The following is a 19,149-nucleotide window of genomic DNA, read 5'->3' as shown; positions in this document are numbered from 1 at the left end:
TGGCAAGGGGGACCTGGCTCACCCCCTTAAATAAGAATCATAAAACTTGTAGAATTGGAAGGGACCACACGGGTCATGTAGCCCAACCCCCTGCACTGCAGAAATCTTTTGCCCAACATGGGGCTCGAACCCATGACCCTGAGATTAAGAAACTCATGTTCTACCAACTGAGCTATTGCCCCTTTCCAGGAAGTTAGTGACTGACCATTGAAGGGAGAAAGATCAAAGTCCTGCAACTGAATTTAGCCCCTCCTTTGCCTCCATCCACCTTCTCTCCAGATATTCGACACCTTTAGCAAACAGCCCAGTCCAGGAACACACCAAGTCCTTCAGATCTTTCCCTTTCAGCCCCCAGAGACAGAGATAGAGGCTGCATCAACACAAGAGGAAGAGGTTGGACAGAATCATTTATTGGCCACGGTCTTTTTTACAACGGGATGTTAAAATTAAATACGCAACAGGAAACGGGACAGCTGCCGGAAGAGGCCTCCCTCACTGTGAAGAAGCCATGATGCTAGAGACACCTGAAAGGGAAGCAAAAGGAGGAAGACTTAAAAGGTGGAGCTGCCTTTGAGCAAGACAGACCAGCAACCCATCAAGGCTAAGCTTGTCCAAACGGCAGTGGCTTCATCGAGGATTAAACTTGGGGTTTTCTTAATGCAAAGCAATGATCTACAACGGAGTTCTCCCTTATACAGCAGGGGGTACAGTACTCACACTAATTTGTCAACCACAGGCATATGCATGTGCCCCCCAACACCAACCCCCAGGAATATTGTAAAGAAGGTTCAAACACTTAAATGGGATACATGCAGAGGCTGTGCAGACACTGTAATTCTGCAGAAAGACAGAAATTCAAGAAAATTTCATGTTTCCTTTTAAAAATATGTATCCCCCCCCCAAATAGCTATCACACAGGAATGGGTAAACTCTCTTTCTCTGGCCCTTAAGACTCTGTCCAGCCACATCCCCCACTGGCCCTGTGGTGTGTCCTCCCCTGGTGATTTCACATGGCTGGGTTGTGTCTTTGCACTGGGACTCTTGCTTATCCAGACAGAGGATGGAGTGTGTGTGACTGGACACAGCTTCCACTCATATGTAGTCCCTGGGAGATGACCCACAAGGGGACTGACAAAAAGGTCCCTCACCTCTGCTATAAATATGTGCCTGAATATGGGGGGGGGGGAGGAAGGAAATGCCAGCAGGGCACTTTTAAGAGATTGGGAGCCGGACCTTTCTCGTCTTAAGTCATTAGCAAGATGAGTAGGCAAACCTGCTCGGTTTATCGACAGGCCACTGAACTTAGCTTTGCTTCATGCTAGCAACTTGCAGAGAGCTCACCAGCCCTGCTTGCAACACAGCCCCCGTCTAGCTTAGGAGGTGCTTCAAGAAACAGGAGGACAAGAGCTGCACTGGTTAGAGAAGCTGACAAGATGCTCACTGTCAAAGTCTATCTTCTCCACAATGTTCTTGGGCTTGATGCTCTCCTCTTGGTTGCAGATGAAGATCGTCCCAGGCTCCGTCTCTGTCCAGCCGTATTTGCTCATCCAAGACTTGAGCTGGTTGTCTGCAATAAGCAAGAGAAGCGTCAAGGGGCTGGGTAGAGGACGGACATGCTGTAACAAAAGTTTCATCCTGCACCTCAAACAAAACCCAGTGGGGGAGCAGACATGGCCGTTAATAAGAGGAAGATTTCTAAAGAAACTGAATTATTTTTCCTGGCTCATCAAGAAACTCTTCAAGGACAGGGATGGTCAGAGGGCCCCTACTGATGCTATCACTAAACACAGAGGCCGGTTCTCAAGCTCAATAAAGCAGAGCCAGTTCATGGCTGAAATCAAGGCCACTTCTCTCCAACATCTGCTAGTCATCAAAAAAGGGATAGCAAGACCCTGGCCATCTTCACACATCCCTGCAAACCATGTCTTGCTGCACAAAAGCAAATCCTGTCTGCTTTGCTCCTCCCTGCTAGTGTACAGCTGGAATAAACCATGTACCCTGGCTCACCATTACACCCAAAACAATGTTTGGCAAACTAATAATCACTGTAGTTTGTTTGGAGTGGGAAGCGGAGAGCCTATATCCCCGGTTTGTAACAGTAAACCAGGGGTCGCAATACATTTCCTCAACATGAAAGTGAGGAAGAGCGAAGCGCACGCAAATCACTTGTGCACGGCAAACCCTGGTTGATGGCTCACTGTGATATGTGAGCGTGACTGATGTTGTATGTTCCTGAGCTTCTGAAAATGTGCGCAGCATACACACCCAAATAGTTACTCACCTGTGAGGTCGCCCAGCATCTTGGCCAGAAGCCAGCGGTCAATGTGCTGGTACGTGATCCCCACCACATGACAGATAACTGCAGAGAGACAGGACAAGAGGCTTAGAATTGTGGTTCAACATGGGTTCCAAATGAACACAGGTTGCCGTTCCTCAGTTAAGGGAAACCATGGTTAATGCTAGCCAAGGTTTCCTTTAACCAAGGAACTAAATATCAAACTGCATCACCTGCACTTTAAGTTAGGGCAGGATTTACTCTGGGAAGGGGAAGGGGCTGTGGAAAGACAGATAGTACCATTGATAAAACCGTAGTCTTGTAACGACTGCTCCTCTTAAGGAGGCTGGGGAGAGCACATAAACACACATGGAGCTCAGAAAAGTGCTCAGCTCCTCAGGGAAAGGGAAGAATGAGCAAGATGGTAGGCAAAGCAAGCACACTTCTTCCTTTAATCATTCTGACATTATTTATTTGAAGTGCAGATTTTCTGCACAACCAACAACTTTTCAGTTTAACCAAAATTGTTTGTATTGTCAAGGGCTCTATTCAGAGCTGCAGTGGAAGAATCCTGCTGGCATAACAGGCCTTCCTTTTCCGGTACTTACGGGACCGTCTCTCCTGGTATGCCCCGCGGAGGACCTTAAGGTCCATAAACAGTAATACCTTAGAGGTCCCGGGACCGAAGGAAATCAGATTAGCCTCTACTGGAACCAGGGCCTTCTCAACACTGGCCCCGACCTGGTGGAACCTGAGGGACCTGATTTCTTTCCGCAGGGCCAGAGAGAGTTGTTCTGCCTGGCATTTGGCCTGGAGACAACCTCATTCCCTCCCCCATTTCCCCTTTCTTTTTCCCTTTTGTATGAGGCTGCATTTTTAATTTTTAATTTAATTTTGATGTATTTAGTATTGTTGTTGTGTTGTATTTTAACCAGTTGTTTTGTATTTGGTGTTAGCTGCTTTGAGCCCGGCTTTGGCTGGGGAGGGCGGGGTATAAATAGATTATTATTATTATTCCACTCTTCCCTGCCCCCAGAATCTGCTCTGGGAGGACCCCCAACTCCAATTTTGAGGGTGTGCAGGAGGCAGAGGTGCAACATTGAATACAGTCCTAAAAATATATATAGTAGACTGGATTTTAGCGTCTAAAGGGGCAAGGAAGGAGAGTTCAGGAGCAGAGAGAAGCACACTTACATTTCCTAACAGAGTCTTCAAAGCCAGTGATTCCATCCAGGAGATCCATATTCTCATCTAAGGCTTGCTAGGAAGGAAACACATAACGATATAACTTTGAATCAAAGCAGCTGAGCCATATGCCCTGACAACCCACCCTGATATTAGCAAGGAGAAGTTAAACTTGTTTTTGAATTTTAATGAAGCTAAAGATACACCAAAACATCACACAAGTACATTTAAAGAGCTGCAAAGGAAAAAAGGAATTGCAGAACACCGGAAATAAAAAATTTAAGGCAGCCACATCAGTAAACTTATCAAATGCAGCACACTTAAAAAAGCTCTGTGTATGCTCTGCAATATTAATGGATATGCTTATGTTTCTTTTTAATTTCAACTCCTATCTAAAAGATCTCACAGCTGTTTACATACACGATAAGTTAAAGAAAAACCACTTCAAATGACTTGCGCAACAAATACACAAACAATATTTATATCCATAAATTTTATACAAACGAAATAAAATCAGAGAGGCAGGATAACTGATAATACAATATTTCAAACAACACAGCATGCATGCACTTATTCATCCAATCTCACTCACCATCCATTTCACACAATCACTATAACTGTTCCCTAGGCGCAAGCATTACCTTGATCAGCCAGTCATAAATAAACCACTCAAATCCACCAATATTACCACCCATATGCAAAGGGTCACTGCCAAGCATACACAGATGCCTGAGCCCCACCGGACTATCTAATACTCCTCTTCCATCTCTCACCGGACAGGGACCCAGATCTATACTAGGGAAGGCTCTCACCCTGGACAGTATCTAACTTGTTCCATCCACTCACTCCAAACGACAGAATCATAGCTTACATGCTATACAGCCTCAACATCTGATAAAGAATCAACCAACTCTGGGAAGCCGACACAAAGACCAGCCTCACCCTCAAGGTGACCCTGAAGATCACCACACACTCAAGGTGTTTTGCTTCCATGCTCCTGTTGGCATGTCATTGTTCTGATGTTTTTGAAACAAACAGCACTTTAAAAAGAAAAGTGAAGACAAGGCAAGTTTGAGGCAGGCAATCATCTCTTGGGCTCGTATGTCATTCAAAAGCAAAACTTTTTTCTTTGCAAATCACAAAGGATTGTTGAGTAAGAGATGAGCTTGGCTTACCCAGAAAGCCTGGAAGTGGCAGGTCTCCAGCAGCTCACCCAGGTATAAGATCTGACGGATGGGTCTCTCCTCTTGCTGGGAGATATGGCATTAAGGTGGCAAATGGAACAGGGGGGAAGGTGTGAGGTTTCTTGCCCCAAGTCTTAGGCAGGCTAGGAAATATTAACAGCTCATTGTATAGTCCAGGCTTCCTCAACCTCAGCCCTCCTACAACTCCCATGATCCCTAGCTAGCAGGACCAGTGGGCAGGGATAATGGGAACTGTATTCTCAAAACATCTGGAGGGCTGATGTTGAGGAAGCCTGGTATAGTCAGAACAGAGGTCTTTCCGCAGCTACAGGAAAGACACTGTTACCCATTAACGGAAGCAGAACAGTATCTTTTTGTAAATACTGTTGCAGGGTCATCACATGGACGGTAATTCCACAAATTAGTTCACTCCTCCCACTATTAGCACTAACTTTATTTCTTGCTGGAGAGAATCAAATAACCGTTTGCTTTTATATTTAAAAGGGAGAGCAGTTGCAGACTCTCTCCCTAGTATTCTTTGGTGAAACCCAGTATCTTTTTATGCAGCCAGCACAATCATAATACCTCTCTCCATTCTGCCCGGTATGCATTATACATCATGCCAGCTGCTTGCGCTCCAGTCCTGCTTGAGGGTTTCCCACAGGCAACTGGTTAGCTCCTGTGAGAACAGGATGCTGGACTAGATGGGCCATCAGCCTAACCCAGCAGGCTCCTATTTTGTTTTTGTGATACCTCCTCCTTACAAAGTGCAGACAGCAGGGAAACATCTTCCCCGCCCCCAATACCTGGTCCTTCTTTCCATTTTTTCCTCACTTAACACTCAGTCCCAAGAAGAGCTTCAAGGAACCTGAAAACTTGCTCACTACTTTGTGGCATCTTAGTTGCTGTCAAATTTTGGATTTTTTAAAAAAGAAAATGGACCAGCCTGGTTCTTGCAACTGTCATATGTTGGGTGAGATAAAGTACATTTTATGTCCTGACGATTTCAGTGGGAAAGAAACACATCTTTAGCCTAGCTGGCAGGGGTTGCAATGCAGCTTGGGGCTACAGGTGGCACTGAGGTCCAAACAACTGAAGGTTTACTGCCTTAGGATGGTAATATTTCTCATTTTCGTATCAATTTTAGAGCACCCATTGCACTTCACACACATTCTCTCAGGAACTCAACAACTTTGTTAAGAAAAGAACAATAGTGTTGCCCCCATGTTGTAAGTGGAGGTGCAAGGCTTGCCTAAGGGCATGTGAGTTGGAATGGAAGTTGAATCTGAGAACTCTTGGTTCATAGCTCAAGTCTTTTGCCCATGTGCAGCACACCCTTCCCCTCGGAAAAAGGATACATGAGCCTGGTCAATCATACACTTGCAGAGTGTGAAATCTGTGTGGGGCAGGTTGGTCAGAGCTTTCAGAAGGATCTGAGCAGTGACTGTGGTTTGGAAGAAGGCAGGGTTAAACTGATACCTGGATATGAGATAAAAAGAAAGAATATATTGGGACTCCAGACAGAAAGGAGATCAGCATGTATTTATCGGTACTAGAAATTAATGGTCAAGACTGAATTAGGTCTAACCGGTGTGTGCAAAGTTGAACGCAACCCTATGGGTCCAAGTGCTTCACTGTCCTCCAAAAACTTGCACCAACCTTGAGAGGCACTTGGTTCACAAACCCATTTACAGATTTAGCCCCGTGGCTCTTCACCAAATCAGTGCCTAGGTCAAGCTGGGCACCGGCCCCCAAGCGCACCTAGTTTGGCCCTCACTTCTTGGAACTGTTTTCAATAGCAGACTCACCCCACCCCCAAAAAAGAGCAAGCAAGAAGCCACTCACAGTTTGAGCACAGCCAGGTTGGCCTCCAGGTCATAGGCATTCTCCTTGGCTTGCGTCTCCACGTAGCGCTCTAGCGTGGCCAGATTCTCCGGGTTATACCTGAAACACAGAAAAGGTTGGGGTGAGGACCGCTAGGCTAAGGCCGCACCCACACCATACACGGGCAACACTGTGGTGCTACATTTAGCACTTGTGGCTTACCGCCCACCCCCCACCAATCTTGGGAGTTGCAGTTTGTTCAGGGCGCTGAAAGTGGTTGGGAGACCTCCTCCCACCATTTCACAGAACTACAATTCCCAGAGTGGTTTGACAGCCGATGCCTGCTTCACAGAGGAACTTTGGAAATCATTGCTCTGGGAAGCAGGGGAGACAAGGGAAGCCTCCCAACTTCCCTACAGTTTCCACACATTGCCTAGGTGTACATCTCGAGGCAAAGTCGCTCGGGGACCGTTTGGGTGGCAAAAACAACTAGTAAAAGCTTAGTTCATAGCTAAAGGCTGTAAATCACGTAACGCAGGCGTGCCTCTGAGCACGTGCAGAGTACCCCCCAAGGAAACAAGGGAAGCCCCCAACCCGCGTCGCTTGGTTTCTGAAGTCGCCCCCGAAGGATGGGAAGGAGGGTGGTGGTGGCTGCCTTGGTAACCGCGACCAGGTCCCTCCCACCCCACCCCTCTGTCAATCGCCCACCCCCCTCCGGATCAGCACCTGTCGATGCCCTTCAGCAGCTTCCCCACGTTCGCCCGCATCTGCTCGAAGAGCGCCATGGCACGCGGAACCGTGAGCGGAGAAGGAGGCAGCGGCGGCGGAAAAGGAAGGGAAAGGACCGCGTCCTCAGCACAGGAAGCGGAAGGAGCAGGAAGTGAAGGAACTTCCTGCCGGGCAGCCTCCGACTTCCGCTTCCGCCGATGCACGCCGGAGGCAGCGCCGCAGGCCAGAGGTGCGTTCCGCGCATGCGTTGCGGGAAAAAAAAGCCCGAGGAGAGGCGGGCGACGCTCTTGGTCCCGCTCCCTTCGGGGTGGAGCTTCGGCTCCTCCCCCTCCCTTCTCCCTTGGAAGATTCTATGCAGATCTTTTGCGCGAGGACTAGAAACTTATGCTTGGTTTTTGAAACCGGAACTTCTCTGGAGCGGAGATTTAAACTGCACCGGACTTAAATTGCACCAAGCAGAGATCCTGCCGACTGGGACCAGCGCCTGAGCGACAGCCATGCATGCAATTCAAATGGCGGTGCCATTGGGTTTACGTGGTGCATGATTCTGGCCACCCCTCCCAATCTCCTTTAGGATGCAGCTGGGCCATTTTTAGCTCTCCCCCTCCCCCCGTAGCTTTTTGTACGCGATAAGGATCCCGCGATCTACCAGGATCAGCCGGGTTGAACATCCCTGCAATAGGATATATCAGTTCGCTAAGCTCTGGCCTCTTCAGGGAGGGAACCTTAACTCGGTGGCAGAGCACCTGCGGGAAGGCACCTGGTTCACTTCGCATCTGGCTGAGACCCTGGAGAGCCGACGTCAGGCAGACGTGGCCTGCGTCCTGGGCATAGAGTCTCACCTGGTGGTAACAAGGAACAGTAGCGTAGTGGCAAAATCAGAAGTGAAGTGATAGTCACAGCCTAACCCTAACCCTAACCCTTCTAAAACTGCAAAATTACACATTGTTTTGTAATTATGGATGTACAAGTGAAACTCGGAAAATTAGAATACAGTATCATCGAAAAGTGCATTTATTTCAGTAACGCAATTTAAAAGGTGAAACCAATATATGAGATAGATGCATGACATGCAAACCAAGATATGGCAAGCCTTTATTTGTTGTAATTGTAATTATTTGTCATTAGGCGGGTCAATTATAAATTGAATGTAATTAATGAAATGTAATAGCAATGTTTATTTTTGTATTATTGTAACTATTTGTTTTATTACTGTGGAATTTCCAAAAGAAATCATTTGTAAAAATTAAAAGAAAAATAATAAGTTGCATTACTGAAATAAATGCACTTTTTGACAATATTCTAATTTTCCGAGTTTCACCTGTATTGCAGCAATCCGTGCAAATCTCCAGCTGTTGCCTTTTTGCTAGATCTACTCTGTTCTGTGCACATACATAAGTAAAGGATTTGGAGTGCTCCAATATCATTTTTCGGAGCGGTCCCCCCCCCCGGAGTACTTGGCGCCTCTTTTTTGTTGTTAAAAAGTGTGGCACTTACTGTAACAACTTCATTGTGAGTACAGGCACCTATTTTTCTAGTGAGAGCATAGTTTCGCAGTGACTCAAGCTGTGCTTTCCTTGAAGTTGTATCATACTTAACAGAACTTGCACACCCTTCTATTGAAACAGATGCACCTTGCGTTTTCAGTATTCCTGAATGCTTAGTTTTGGAGCATACAATGGACATAAAGCTCCCCTTTCATGCTGGTCGGGGCGGCTCTAGGATGCTGGAGACTGAGACCCAGCTGCAGAAATACGGTAGTAAGGGGTCTTTGACTTCCAGTGACCCCGGACTATACCACTGACGAGGGAGCTTCCTTTGACCTTTGCACTCCTGCAGGCATCATAAGCACATAGTTAAACAATGGAACTCACTTGCACAATAAGCTTTTGGCTGCCTACTTGGATGGTTTAAAAAGAAGATTGGACAAATTCACGGACAGTTCTCTGTGGCTGTGAGCTGTCCATGGATGCCCACGTCAATTCTGTGTCCAGGGCAGCTGTCTACCATGTGGTACGCAGGCTGACACCCTACCTGCCCGCAGACTGTCTCACCAGAGTGGTGCATGCTCTAGTTATCTCCTGCTTGGACTACTGCAATGTGCTCTACGTGAGGCTACCTTTGAAGGTGACTCGGAAACTGCAGGTTATCCAGAATATGGCAGCTAGATTGGTGACTGGGATTGGCTGCCGGGACCATATAACACCGGTCCTGAGAGACTTGCATTGGATCCCAGTACATTTCCGAGCACAATTCAAAGTGTTGTTGCTGACCTTTAAAGCCCTAAAAGGCCTCAAAGGCCCAGTATACCTGAAGGAGCGTCTCCACCCCCCATTGTTCTGCCCAGACACTGAGGTCCAGCGGCAAAGGCCTTCTGGCAGTTCCCTCCCTGCGAGAAGTGAGGTTACAGGGAACCAGGCAGAGGGCCTTCTCAGTGGTGGCGCCCGTCCTGTGGAACACCCTCCCATCAGATGTCAAGGAAAACTAAGCAACTATCTGACTTTTAGAAGACATCTGAAAGCAGCCCTGTTTAGGGAAGTTTTTAATGTTTGATGCTGTATTGTGCTTTTAATATTCTGTTGGGAGCCACCCAGAGTGGCTAGGGAAACCCAGCCAGATAAGCGGGGTATAAATAAATAAATGATGATGATGATGATGAAGGCACAAAGGTAGGAAGTAGCATGCTTTTGAATTCAAGTGGCTGGAGAGTGCTGTTGTGCTTCAGGTCTTGCTTGCGGGTTTTCTATTGACGCACTGAGAACAGGATGCTGGACTAGCTGGGCCAATGGCAGTCTCGTCTTACAAGTCTCTAGCACAGGGGAGGGCAAGTTTGTTTAAATTCCAGGGGCCACGTTCCTTTCTGGGTAGCCATCTGAGGGCCACATGGCAGTAGTGGATGGGGCCAGGGACAAAAGTGAGCGGAGCAATGAGTGTAAAATTTTACCTTTGTACAGTAGGCCAGTTCCTGCAAACACTCACAGAGCCTTCTCTCTCCTTCATCACCAAGAAGCATTATCAGAGTTCTAGACACATTGTGGGCATGCAAAAGCACTCAAGGAAGATTTGCAGCCAGGCCAGTGCAGGGTGTGACCAGTGAGAGTCCCAAAGGCCGCATTTTGGCCCCTGGGGCAGAGGTTTCCGGCCGGTGCTTCAGCCCCAGCCCCTTCCCCAAGGGAAACCGGGCCAGCGAATAGGAGGCGATAGAGGAACTGATGTGATATCTGTATCCCCACCACAGGGCTTTAAAGGCCATGGTGGAGCTCGCACAAACCAATCATGCTTCAAATCAGGAAGCAGAACCCTGAGAAATTTATAAAGTGCCCTGACCACATTGCTGTTCTGACGCCCACGCGCAGTGAGAGAGTCACAGACTTTGCAAACCTCTGCCTTGGGGTGGCAGGGGGTGGGGAAGCACTGAACAATGGATGCCCAGGAAAGAGCTGCCTTAGACATTTCTACCCGAAACCCCCAAGAGGACTTTGAACTTCTGCTGAGAGTTGGTGGAGGGACCTATGGAGAAGTTTATAAGGTAAGCGACCAAACCGCTGCTCCTTCCTGGAGAGAGTGAGTGGCTGAGGGCATCACAACTTTGGGGGCTGCGACTTCCACAGCTGCACACTAATTGACCAGCAAAAGCAGGATTCCTCATAATATAATCTTAGATCTGGCAGGGGAAACCCACCTCTTCCTTTTGCATCCATTATAATGCTATATTTTATGCTTGGTTTCTTCCCCTGCCAGGTCTATTTTGTAATATCTCTCTGTCACTCTTTGAAACATCCTGCATTGCCAATCACATGTTTGAAATAGGAAAAGCATCTTTGGCAATACAGCTGCATGCTGATTGAACTGGGTTTGAGGACAAAACAAATATCAAGTAGGGTTCGCCTGTGGAACTCATAGCTGCATGATATTGGAAAAGCTGAGAAGTGGGTTGTCGGCCACATTTCTATCCCACAATTCCCCTAAAGACCTTGAGAAAACATGGATCACTCCCTTCTTTTATCTTCACAGCAACACACTGCTCAATTCTCTTATGCGTTCCTCCCAGTATGTGTACCACTGCTGTCCTAGTGTGTGTCATAGTTGAGTATTGTATGAATTTGGTGCTCTGTTGAGCGCTTCATCCACCGCACATTGCTAGTCTCTGTGCCCAAGGCACTGCCTGTTTTTTAAAGCTGCAAGGCAGGCTGTTCTTCAACAGGTTCAGCTTTCTGCCTCACTACTATGTTGGGAAAAGCTGCACCCGCCACATTTCCACCTGCCGTGTTGTACTTAAAGGCACAGGAACCCTTACTGGGAGAGAAAGCGCATGGCAACCGTCCTGTCTGCCTTGGCAATTCTCTCCATGGAACATAAGAGAGGTAAATGCGAGGGCATTTATGGGATGGCCGCTTTAAGTAAGAGATGGAGGCTCATGAAACAGGCACCCTCTCCCCTGACAATGTAAAATCAGAAAAGGGCAGGCAGGGGGTAGAGCAGCTCCCCTATGAGGCAAGGCTACAACATTGGGGACTTTTTAGTTTAGAAAAAGAAAAAGACAAGCAGGCGGCGATGCGATAGGAGTGTATAAAACTGCGCAGCTTGGAGAAAGCGGACGGAGGTACTTTCCCCCCCTCCTGTTGTCACACTAGAATTTGTGGATGTTCAGTGAAGCTGAATGTCATAAGATTCGGGACACAACAAGAGAAAATACTTATCTGCACAGCGCATAGTTAAGCTACGGTACTCCCTCCCACAGGAAGCAGCGATGGCCACCAACTTGGGTGGCTTCGAAAGAGGGTTAGACAAATTCCTGGAGGAGGAGAAATCTGTCGGTGGTTACTAGCCATGATGGCTGTGTTCTGTGGCCGGAGGCAGCATGCTCCTGGGCTTGGGTCCGGCTTGTTGGCATCTGGGTCGGCCACTGTGATAACAGGATGCTGGAGTAAATGGGCCATTGCAATTTGGCAGGCTCCAAATGAAGGACCATCTGATCCTCTCAAGAGGCCAGGTTTGGCTCCTGGGGACTCTAGTTCCTGACCTCTCCTGCTCACCTTTCCCTCCCCATTTCCAGTTCAAGGCTCAGCCTTAGAAGATATTTTCAGCGGTTGGAAAACATGATGGGTACCTTTATTTCTTGGGCCATAAGCCGCCATGACAAGTATCAACGCAGAATAAGCACCTGGGACGCTTGTATAATTATCTATTTCTATTGCTGGCAAATGGAAATTGAATTTTGGTTGGCTTTGACTGCAATAGACTGTTCAAGACACCTTGCAACTTATCTCCTTGTAGGCATCATGCACACAAAAGGTTAAAATTAACAGCTTTAGCAGAAGAACAAAGTATTGCTGTTGAAGAGAATGCTTTGGAACACATACTTTCCCTACCCTGTCCTGACACAGGTTTCCCCTGCACATCTGGTTTTAGTGGGTTGTTATTTTTAAAAATATCTGCATTCATATACTTGTTCCAAGTTGGGATTCAAGGAGGCTTAGAGCATTTAAAGGCAACATCATAAAATACAAAGTAATAGAAACAAACTAGTTAAAAAAATTGAGATTCTTCAGAACACATTTAGTACCAGCAATTAAAATCCAATTTGACCCAGTGATCAGTACCACCTGCGCCTTAGTTTCCAAAGGCCTGCCTGAGCATGAAGGCTCAGCCTGTTGGGGGAAGGATAACAAAGAGGGAGCCAATCTAACCTCTCTTGGGAGGGAATTTCACAATATGGGAGCCACCACAGAAAAGTCTCTCTCGTGTCACCACGAACCACGGTTTTGGTGTTGATGGGAGCCAAAGAAAGTGCTCACCCCAGGATCTTAGCATGTCGGCAGGTTTGTATAGGAAGGTATGATATTCCAGGTAGCCTGGGCCTGATCCTCATCTAAGCCCTACCATCCACTCCTCCTTAAAAGGAGCTTGGCTGCCTTCTGATGCTACGGTACTAGTCCGAGAAGAATTATAATGGGGAGTGAATAACTGGGGTGTGTTTGTACGTGGATGAACCCCATAGCTTTTCTGTAGCATCTACAAAAGCTGTTATTCCTGGGAGGTGTTCCCAGGGAATGCTCAGAATGGCAGCAACTTCTGAAAATTGTACAGGGATAGGGGAGAAATTGGTTTCGGGTCACATTTCCTGGTTCAGTTCCCGAAACAATATGCAAACTGAAACTCAGCTATCCTTCAAAATTTGCATTTCACAAAAACTTGCACGCATCGGGGGAAAGTGTGCCAAGAATCGAAGACATTAGTGAAAACAACATAGGAAAAGACATTGTGTTAGGGAGAAAAAAACAACTGATGGCAATAATAATAATAATAATAATAATAATAATAATAATAATAATAATAATAAATATTATTTGTACCGCCGCCCTCCCCGGTCGGAGCTGGGCTCAGAGCGGCTAACATCATATGTGTTTATTAGGAGAAATTTGCACTAAAGAGCTGATGGATTTTTCATGGGGGCTCTTGATTAAAATTTGGGAACTGATGCAGATTGAGATGAATGTAAGATTAGGAAAAAAAATAGAAACTGGAAAAAAATGAAATGGACAGAAATCACTTTGTACTTACTTTTGTCCTAAACAGTATTGTTGTTAATAAATTTGTGAGTAAGAATGGCTGCATGTACATAAAGGTAAAGGGACCCCTGACCATTAGGTCCAGTCGTGACCGACACTGGGGCACACCCCCTCAAAAAAGGAATTCAAGGAATTGTCGGTTACTACAGCTCCCAGCATCCGTACCAAACTAATCATTTATGTATTTACTAGCTGGCCCTGCCACGCGTTGCTGTGGGTTATTTGTGTGATTTCCCTTACCCTGTGCCAATCCATGACATATCCCTGTGATTCCCCCCTTATCCCCCTCCCTCATCCCTGTGAATCCCCCAACTCTGTCCTGATCCATGACCTATTATGCCCCCTCTTCCCCCCACCCCGGCTTATCCCTGTGATTTCCCCTCTCTCCTCCCCCTAATCCCCCCACTTACCCCTGTGATTTTCCTCCTCTCCTCCGTCCAACCCCCCCCCCCCGGGTTATTCCTGTGACCCATTCATTTTGCACACAATCATTCCCCCAATGCACATGTTCTGTAAAATTTTGCCCTGTCCCAACCCTGACTCCCCTACCCACGTGTGTTATGTGAAATAACATTTATTCTACCCAAAGGCACGGCCCTGTAAAAGGCCCATATTCAGTTGATTTTATGCTGTGGCCTATTCGCCCCCCCATCCCCCCCAGACAGGCCCCTAAATCCACTCAGCCTAGTCTGCAAAGCCGAGGCGAGATACTGTGGAGAGGGCAGGTTTCATCCCTGTGTCTCTCCCCCCCCACCCTGTTCTGACCCATTACCTATCCCTGTCCCCTATTCAGCCCCCCCCCCCAGGCAGGCCCCTACCTCCACTTGGCAATGTTGGGCCTTGTTGCTGCAAAAGGCCTGTTTTCAGTTGGTTGCTGTGGAATTTTGTGATGTCATCTGGTGGCGCGGCTTTCAAGGCAGCAGTGGACGATCTGCCTTTCTATTGGATGCTGCTGGAGTCTTCAGAGCTTCTGCTGGTGATGTCTAATTTGGGCGCCACTTTTTTGTGTTTAATCATTAGTTTAGGTATGAAAGGTTTGCTTTTTGGGGGGAAAAAATTATGCCAGATCCCTCACTGATGGGTATGGAACGCTGTAGCCAAATTTGTTACATTACAGTTCAGCGGTTACGGAGAAAGGCTGTGACTTCTGCGCACGCAATGCCTACATTTTTATATACTATATATAGGTTACAGTTACTTACTGCAGTTCCCAAGTTTCTTTGAGGAGGGGAAAGGGCGAATCTGGCTTTAAACTTAAATTTAGCTTTAAGTTTCCCTACAACAGGGGTAGAAAACTTCCAAGAGACTGCGATCTACTCTCAGAGTTAAAAACTGGCAGTGATCTACCCCCTTTTGGGGAGTTCAAGTCAAAGTTGTTGAGCTTCTTTAGGGAGGAGGAAAGCGACGCTGAGCTTTTTTTAGGAAGGAAAACCCTGTTTTTGGTGGTTAGGGAGGAAAGCCCAGTTTTTTAGGGGTGCAGGGCAAAGATGCTTTTTTAGGGGAGCCAAAGTTTTTTAGCTTCTTGGGGGGGGGAGCCGGTGATTTACTGGTGATCTACCACAGACATCCAGTGATCTTCTGGTAGATTACTATTTAGCTGTTGGACATGCCTGCCCTACAACATGTCTTGCTTGTTTCAATAATAAATAATAATAATAAAATTTTATTTATACCCTGCCCTTCCCGGTTCAGAAACCCGGGCTCAGGGTGGCTAACAACAAATTTAAAACACTTAATTGTAATACAACATAAAAGCAGCATAAAATACAGTATAAAAGCATGAATAACAATAAAAGTCAAAAATCAAAAATCAATTTGGGGAAAATTCATCCAATAAACATTAGATAGTCACCAGGGCTAGCTGGTTAAATTAGTCCTACTTGGGCCAGCAAGGAGGCCAGGGGAGAATTAGCTGTGGGGTCCCACAGCGGGTAACCTTCATAAAAGGGGGGGGAGAAGGGAAATAAAGGCATAGAGGCACCCCTTTCTTCTCTGGTTTGCCAGTTTCTCTCTCCCAGGCCTCTTGGAGGAACGGCAGCCTGTCTTGAAAGACCACCCATCCACTTAGCGTAAAGGCTCACATCCTGCTTGATACTATCAAAGGAGCCAAGGGCTGCAGCTGCATCCTCTGCCCAAATTTTTCAGCTTGCATTCTCCTTCCTCGAACCAGTCTCCTGCTTTGAGCGGTGGGATGCAGGGGCCAAGCAAGGAATTCACAATCGAATCTCCGGCCTGTTTATAACTGTGTTTACATTGCACTTCTCCTCCAGAGGGTTTGAGGTGGCATGCAGGCCTCTCTCCCAGGTGATGTCATGCGCGTGCCTTTGTCGCGCCCTGTTGGCGCCTCCTGCGACTGTGCTGAGTCCCGGCGGGCCCTGCGAAAAGCCCAACGGGTCCTGTTGGGCCTCGGCGCACCATGTGTGTCATGCACAGTCCATGTTAGGTCAACTGGTCAGGTACCCACAGTAATAATTTTGTGGGTGCCTCGGCACCCAGGCCATACCTGCCAAGTCTCCCTCTGAAAAATGCGGGAACAGCAGCGGCGCGGCACCGGAAGTTGCGGCCACCACCAAAATGGCCACTGGGCATGTGTAGAAGTGACTTCCGGTGCCGCTCTGCCCGATTTCCGGTGCCCACACATGGGAAGAGTGGCATCCAAAATGGAGGCTCCCTGGCAGGTAGGTAATCCGGGGGATTTCTGGGATTTTTCTCCATTTGGGAGAACAGCGGGAAACGAATTAAAATCCGGGGGTTTCCCGCGAAAAGCGGGATACTTGGCAGCTAAGACCCAGGCCCCCCTCCCTGAGTTGGTGCCTTTACCCTGGAGGCTGCCATTCCTTTGTTTGTAATTGCTATGCTTTGTTTGCTTACTTTTGATTGTGCATCTGGATGATACCATTGCCGAACCATTGTATTCCAAATATGCCCACCTGGCTACCCTTCCTGTGTTTTTCAAGACCTGATTTGTGGCAACAATTTTGGTAGTAGAAGAAGAAGAGGAAGGAAAGGAAAACAGCACGTCAATAGTTGTCAATAGAAGCTGACTAATTGAGGGGGCAATCAAGGGGCAATTCACCCTCCAGCCACCCTGAACAGGAAGCAATAAAAGCGGCTGGAACTTTTCAAGGAGGAAACTTGCAATCAACGCTGCTGGGTCTGCCGAAAAAATAGAGTTCTTATTATTTGCTTGTTATAGGTTTGACATCGTTCCTGGCAGCCATTTCCCCTCCTGACATGATACAAATCAGTGGTGTGGTGAGCAGCTATACCCAGTAACAAGTTTGTCCTGATAATTTCAGAACTGCTACTTGGTTGAACACATTATTTTTATCTTTTTTTTTTTTTTTTAAGAAAACCATTTATATCTTCCGCAGATATAGATCAGAATGGCGTGAAATAAAAAACCCCACAATAAAATTCAGCAGACACTATAACAAATGCAGGAGATAATAGGGCCACTAAAATATCTAGGAAGCATAGCTGCCAAGTTCGGATCGTAAAGATCCGGGATCGGCAGCGCGCGCATGACCGGAAGTTGCGTGACGCAACTTCCGGTGGCGCTTCGCCCTTCTATGGGCACCAGAAAATGGCGGCGCCAGCGCCGGAAGTCGCTTCCGCGCATGACCGGAAACACGTAAAAGCGACTTCCGACGCTGGCGCCGCCATTTTCTGATGCCCATAGAAGGGCAAACCGCAACCGGAAGTCGTGTCACGCAACTTCTGGTCATGCGCGGAAGCGACTTCCGGCGCCGGCGCCGCCATTTTCTTGTGCCCATAGAAGGGCAAAGCGGCACCAGAAAAATGGCCGCCGGGAAGAAGCAAATTAAAGGGACAATGCCGGGATTTTCTGCCAAACGGGAGACCGCCGGGAAAGGGTAAGAAAAAAGGGGTTTTCCCGGCGGATACGGGATACTTGGCAGCTATGCTAGGAAGGCTCAAGACTGATTTTTAACAACAACTACTACTACAACAACCAGGTGCCACATAATAGTCATTCTACATTTGTAAGAAATACAGTGGTACCCCGACTTACGAACGACTCGACAACTGAATTCTTCGACTTACGAGTGGGGCAAATGGCCGCACGCATACGAATTTCTCAACATCCGAACGGTAAACGTGGCGGTTTTAGATAGGGTTTTTTTGACTTACGAATTTTTAGATGGGGTTGCTTCGACCTACAAATTTTTCCGTTTCCAATGCATTCCTATGGGAAATCACGTTTCCAATGGCGCTTTTCAACTTACGAATTTTTCGACCTACGAAGGTGCCTTCGGAATGGATTAAATTTGTAAGTCGAGGCACCAGTGTAAATATTTTAGTGTTGCAACACCAAGACTCTGGAATAATAATAATAATAATAATAATAATAATAATAATAATAATAATAATATATTTATACCCCGCCCATCTGGCTGGGTTTCCCCAGCCACTCTGGGCGGCTTACAACAAAACAGTAAAATACAATAATCTATTAAACATTAAAAGCTTCCCTAAACAGGGCTGCCTTCAGATGTCTCCTAAAAGTCTGGTAGTTGTTACTCTCTTTGACATCTGGTGGGAGGGTGTTCCACAGGGCGGGTGCCACTACCGAGAAGGCACTCTTCCTGGTTCCCTGTAACTTCGCTTCTCGCAGGGAGGGAACTGCCAGAAGGCTTTCGGCGCTGGACCTCAGTGTCTGGGCAGAACGATGGGGGGTGGAGACGCTCCTTCAGGTATACTGGGCCTTTGAGGCCTTTTAGGGCTTTAAAGGTCAGCACCAACACAATTGTGCTCGGAAACGTACTGGGACCAATGTACGGTAGGTCTTTCAAGACTCCTTGCATATTGACATCAGGCTGATGTCTTCATTGCACCCTTTTCGGTTCCTGCTTAAAAATATTTTGTTTAGGTATGTATGTAGCGTGTTGATATGTGGTTTCAGCATATTGTTGATTTTAATCGGTTTTTTAAAACCTTCAAATAGCCGTTTAGTACTTGTCATTGAAAATTTTGTGCCATTCTTTTTGCAAACTGCCTCTCCCCCAAAGAGAAGTCACAGGAAAAAGCCCGGCTTGTCTGTTTGCTGCTGTTTCACGAATTTCAAGGTGCACACACTCCATAGAAAACCAATCCTCCATTCTTCAAATTGAGGAAATCTTTCTTATTCTTTGGCTATTCCTCGTATCCGAGTAAGATTGTCTTCCATAAGCACAGTATGGAGGCCAATTCTGGATCCACACGTCCTTCCACAGGGGGACATACCCTGTTTCGCCAAAAATAAGACATACCCATAAAATAAGCTGTAGCAGGATTTATATGCATTTGCGCAATATAAGCCATACCCATAAAATAAGCTGTAGCAGCATTTATATGCATTTGCGCAATATAAGCCATACCC

The 19,149-nt window shown here is 47.0% G+C and overlaps 2 protein-coding genes across 4 annotated transcripts in view; one reads left to right on the top strand and one right to left on the bottom strand.

Moving 5' to 3' along the window:
* Positions 1-390: 390 nt before the first annotated feature.
* EIF3K (eukaryotic translation initiation factor 3 subunit K) lies at positions 391-7,352 on the bottom strand. The gene is made up of 8 exons (XM_035117972.2): positions 7,195-7,352; positions 6,490-6,588; positions 6,003-6,123; positions 4,636-4,710; positions 3,470-3,536; positions 2,282-2,359; positions 1,442-1,567; positions 391-524 (listed from the first exon to the last, which is right to left on the bottom strand). Exons 1-8 carry the CDS (start codon positions 7,251-7,253, stop codon positions 493-495), a joined length of 657 nt encoding a protein of 218 aa, XP_034973863.1. The 5' UTR covers positions 7,254-7,352; the 3' UTR covers positions 391-492.
* A 3,139-nt stretch (positions 7,353-10,491) lies between these two features.
* Positions 10,492-19,149, top strand: part of MAP4K1 (mitogen-activated protein kinase kinase kinase kinase 1) — a 62,584-nt gene continuing 53,926 nt past the window's right edge. For all 3 annotated transcript variants that reach the window (XM_035118949.2, XM_060275554.1, XM_060275553.1), the window contains exon 1: positions 10,492-10,726. In XM_035118949.2, coding sequence (XP_034974840.2) covers positions 10,619-10,726 — 108 coding nt within the window. In that variant the 5' untranslated portion in view covers positions 10,492-10,618. The remainder of the gene's footprint in view (positions 10,727-19,149) is intronic.

Source organism: Zootoca vivipara, chromosome 6, assembly GCF_963506605.1.
Source record: "Zootoca vivipara chromosome 6, rZooViv1.1, whole genome shotgun sequence".
NCBI lineage: Eukaryota > Metazoa > Chordata > Lepidosauria > Squamata > Lacertidae > Zootoca > Zootoca vivipara.
Note: the sequence above shows the minus strand (reverse complement) of the source record. Positions and strands in the feature narration are given on the sequence as shown.

Bases quoted from the DNA above. Each gene is read 5' to 3' on its own strand.
- EIF3K (XM_035117972.2), bottom strand. From the start codon at position 7,253: ATGGCGCTCTTCGAGCAGATGCGGGCGAACGTGGGGAAGCTGCTGAAG. The intron at 6,124-6,489 runs GTGAGTGGCTTC...TCTCATATCCAG, and splicing joins AACCTGGCTGTGCTCAAACT to GTATCAGTTTAACCCTGCCT. The intron at 1,568-2,281 runs GTGAGTAACTAT...TGCTTATTGCAG, and splicing joins GATGCTGGGCGACCTCACAG to ACAACCAGCTCAAGTCTTGG.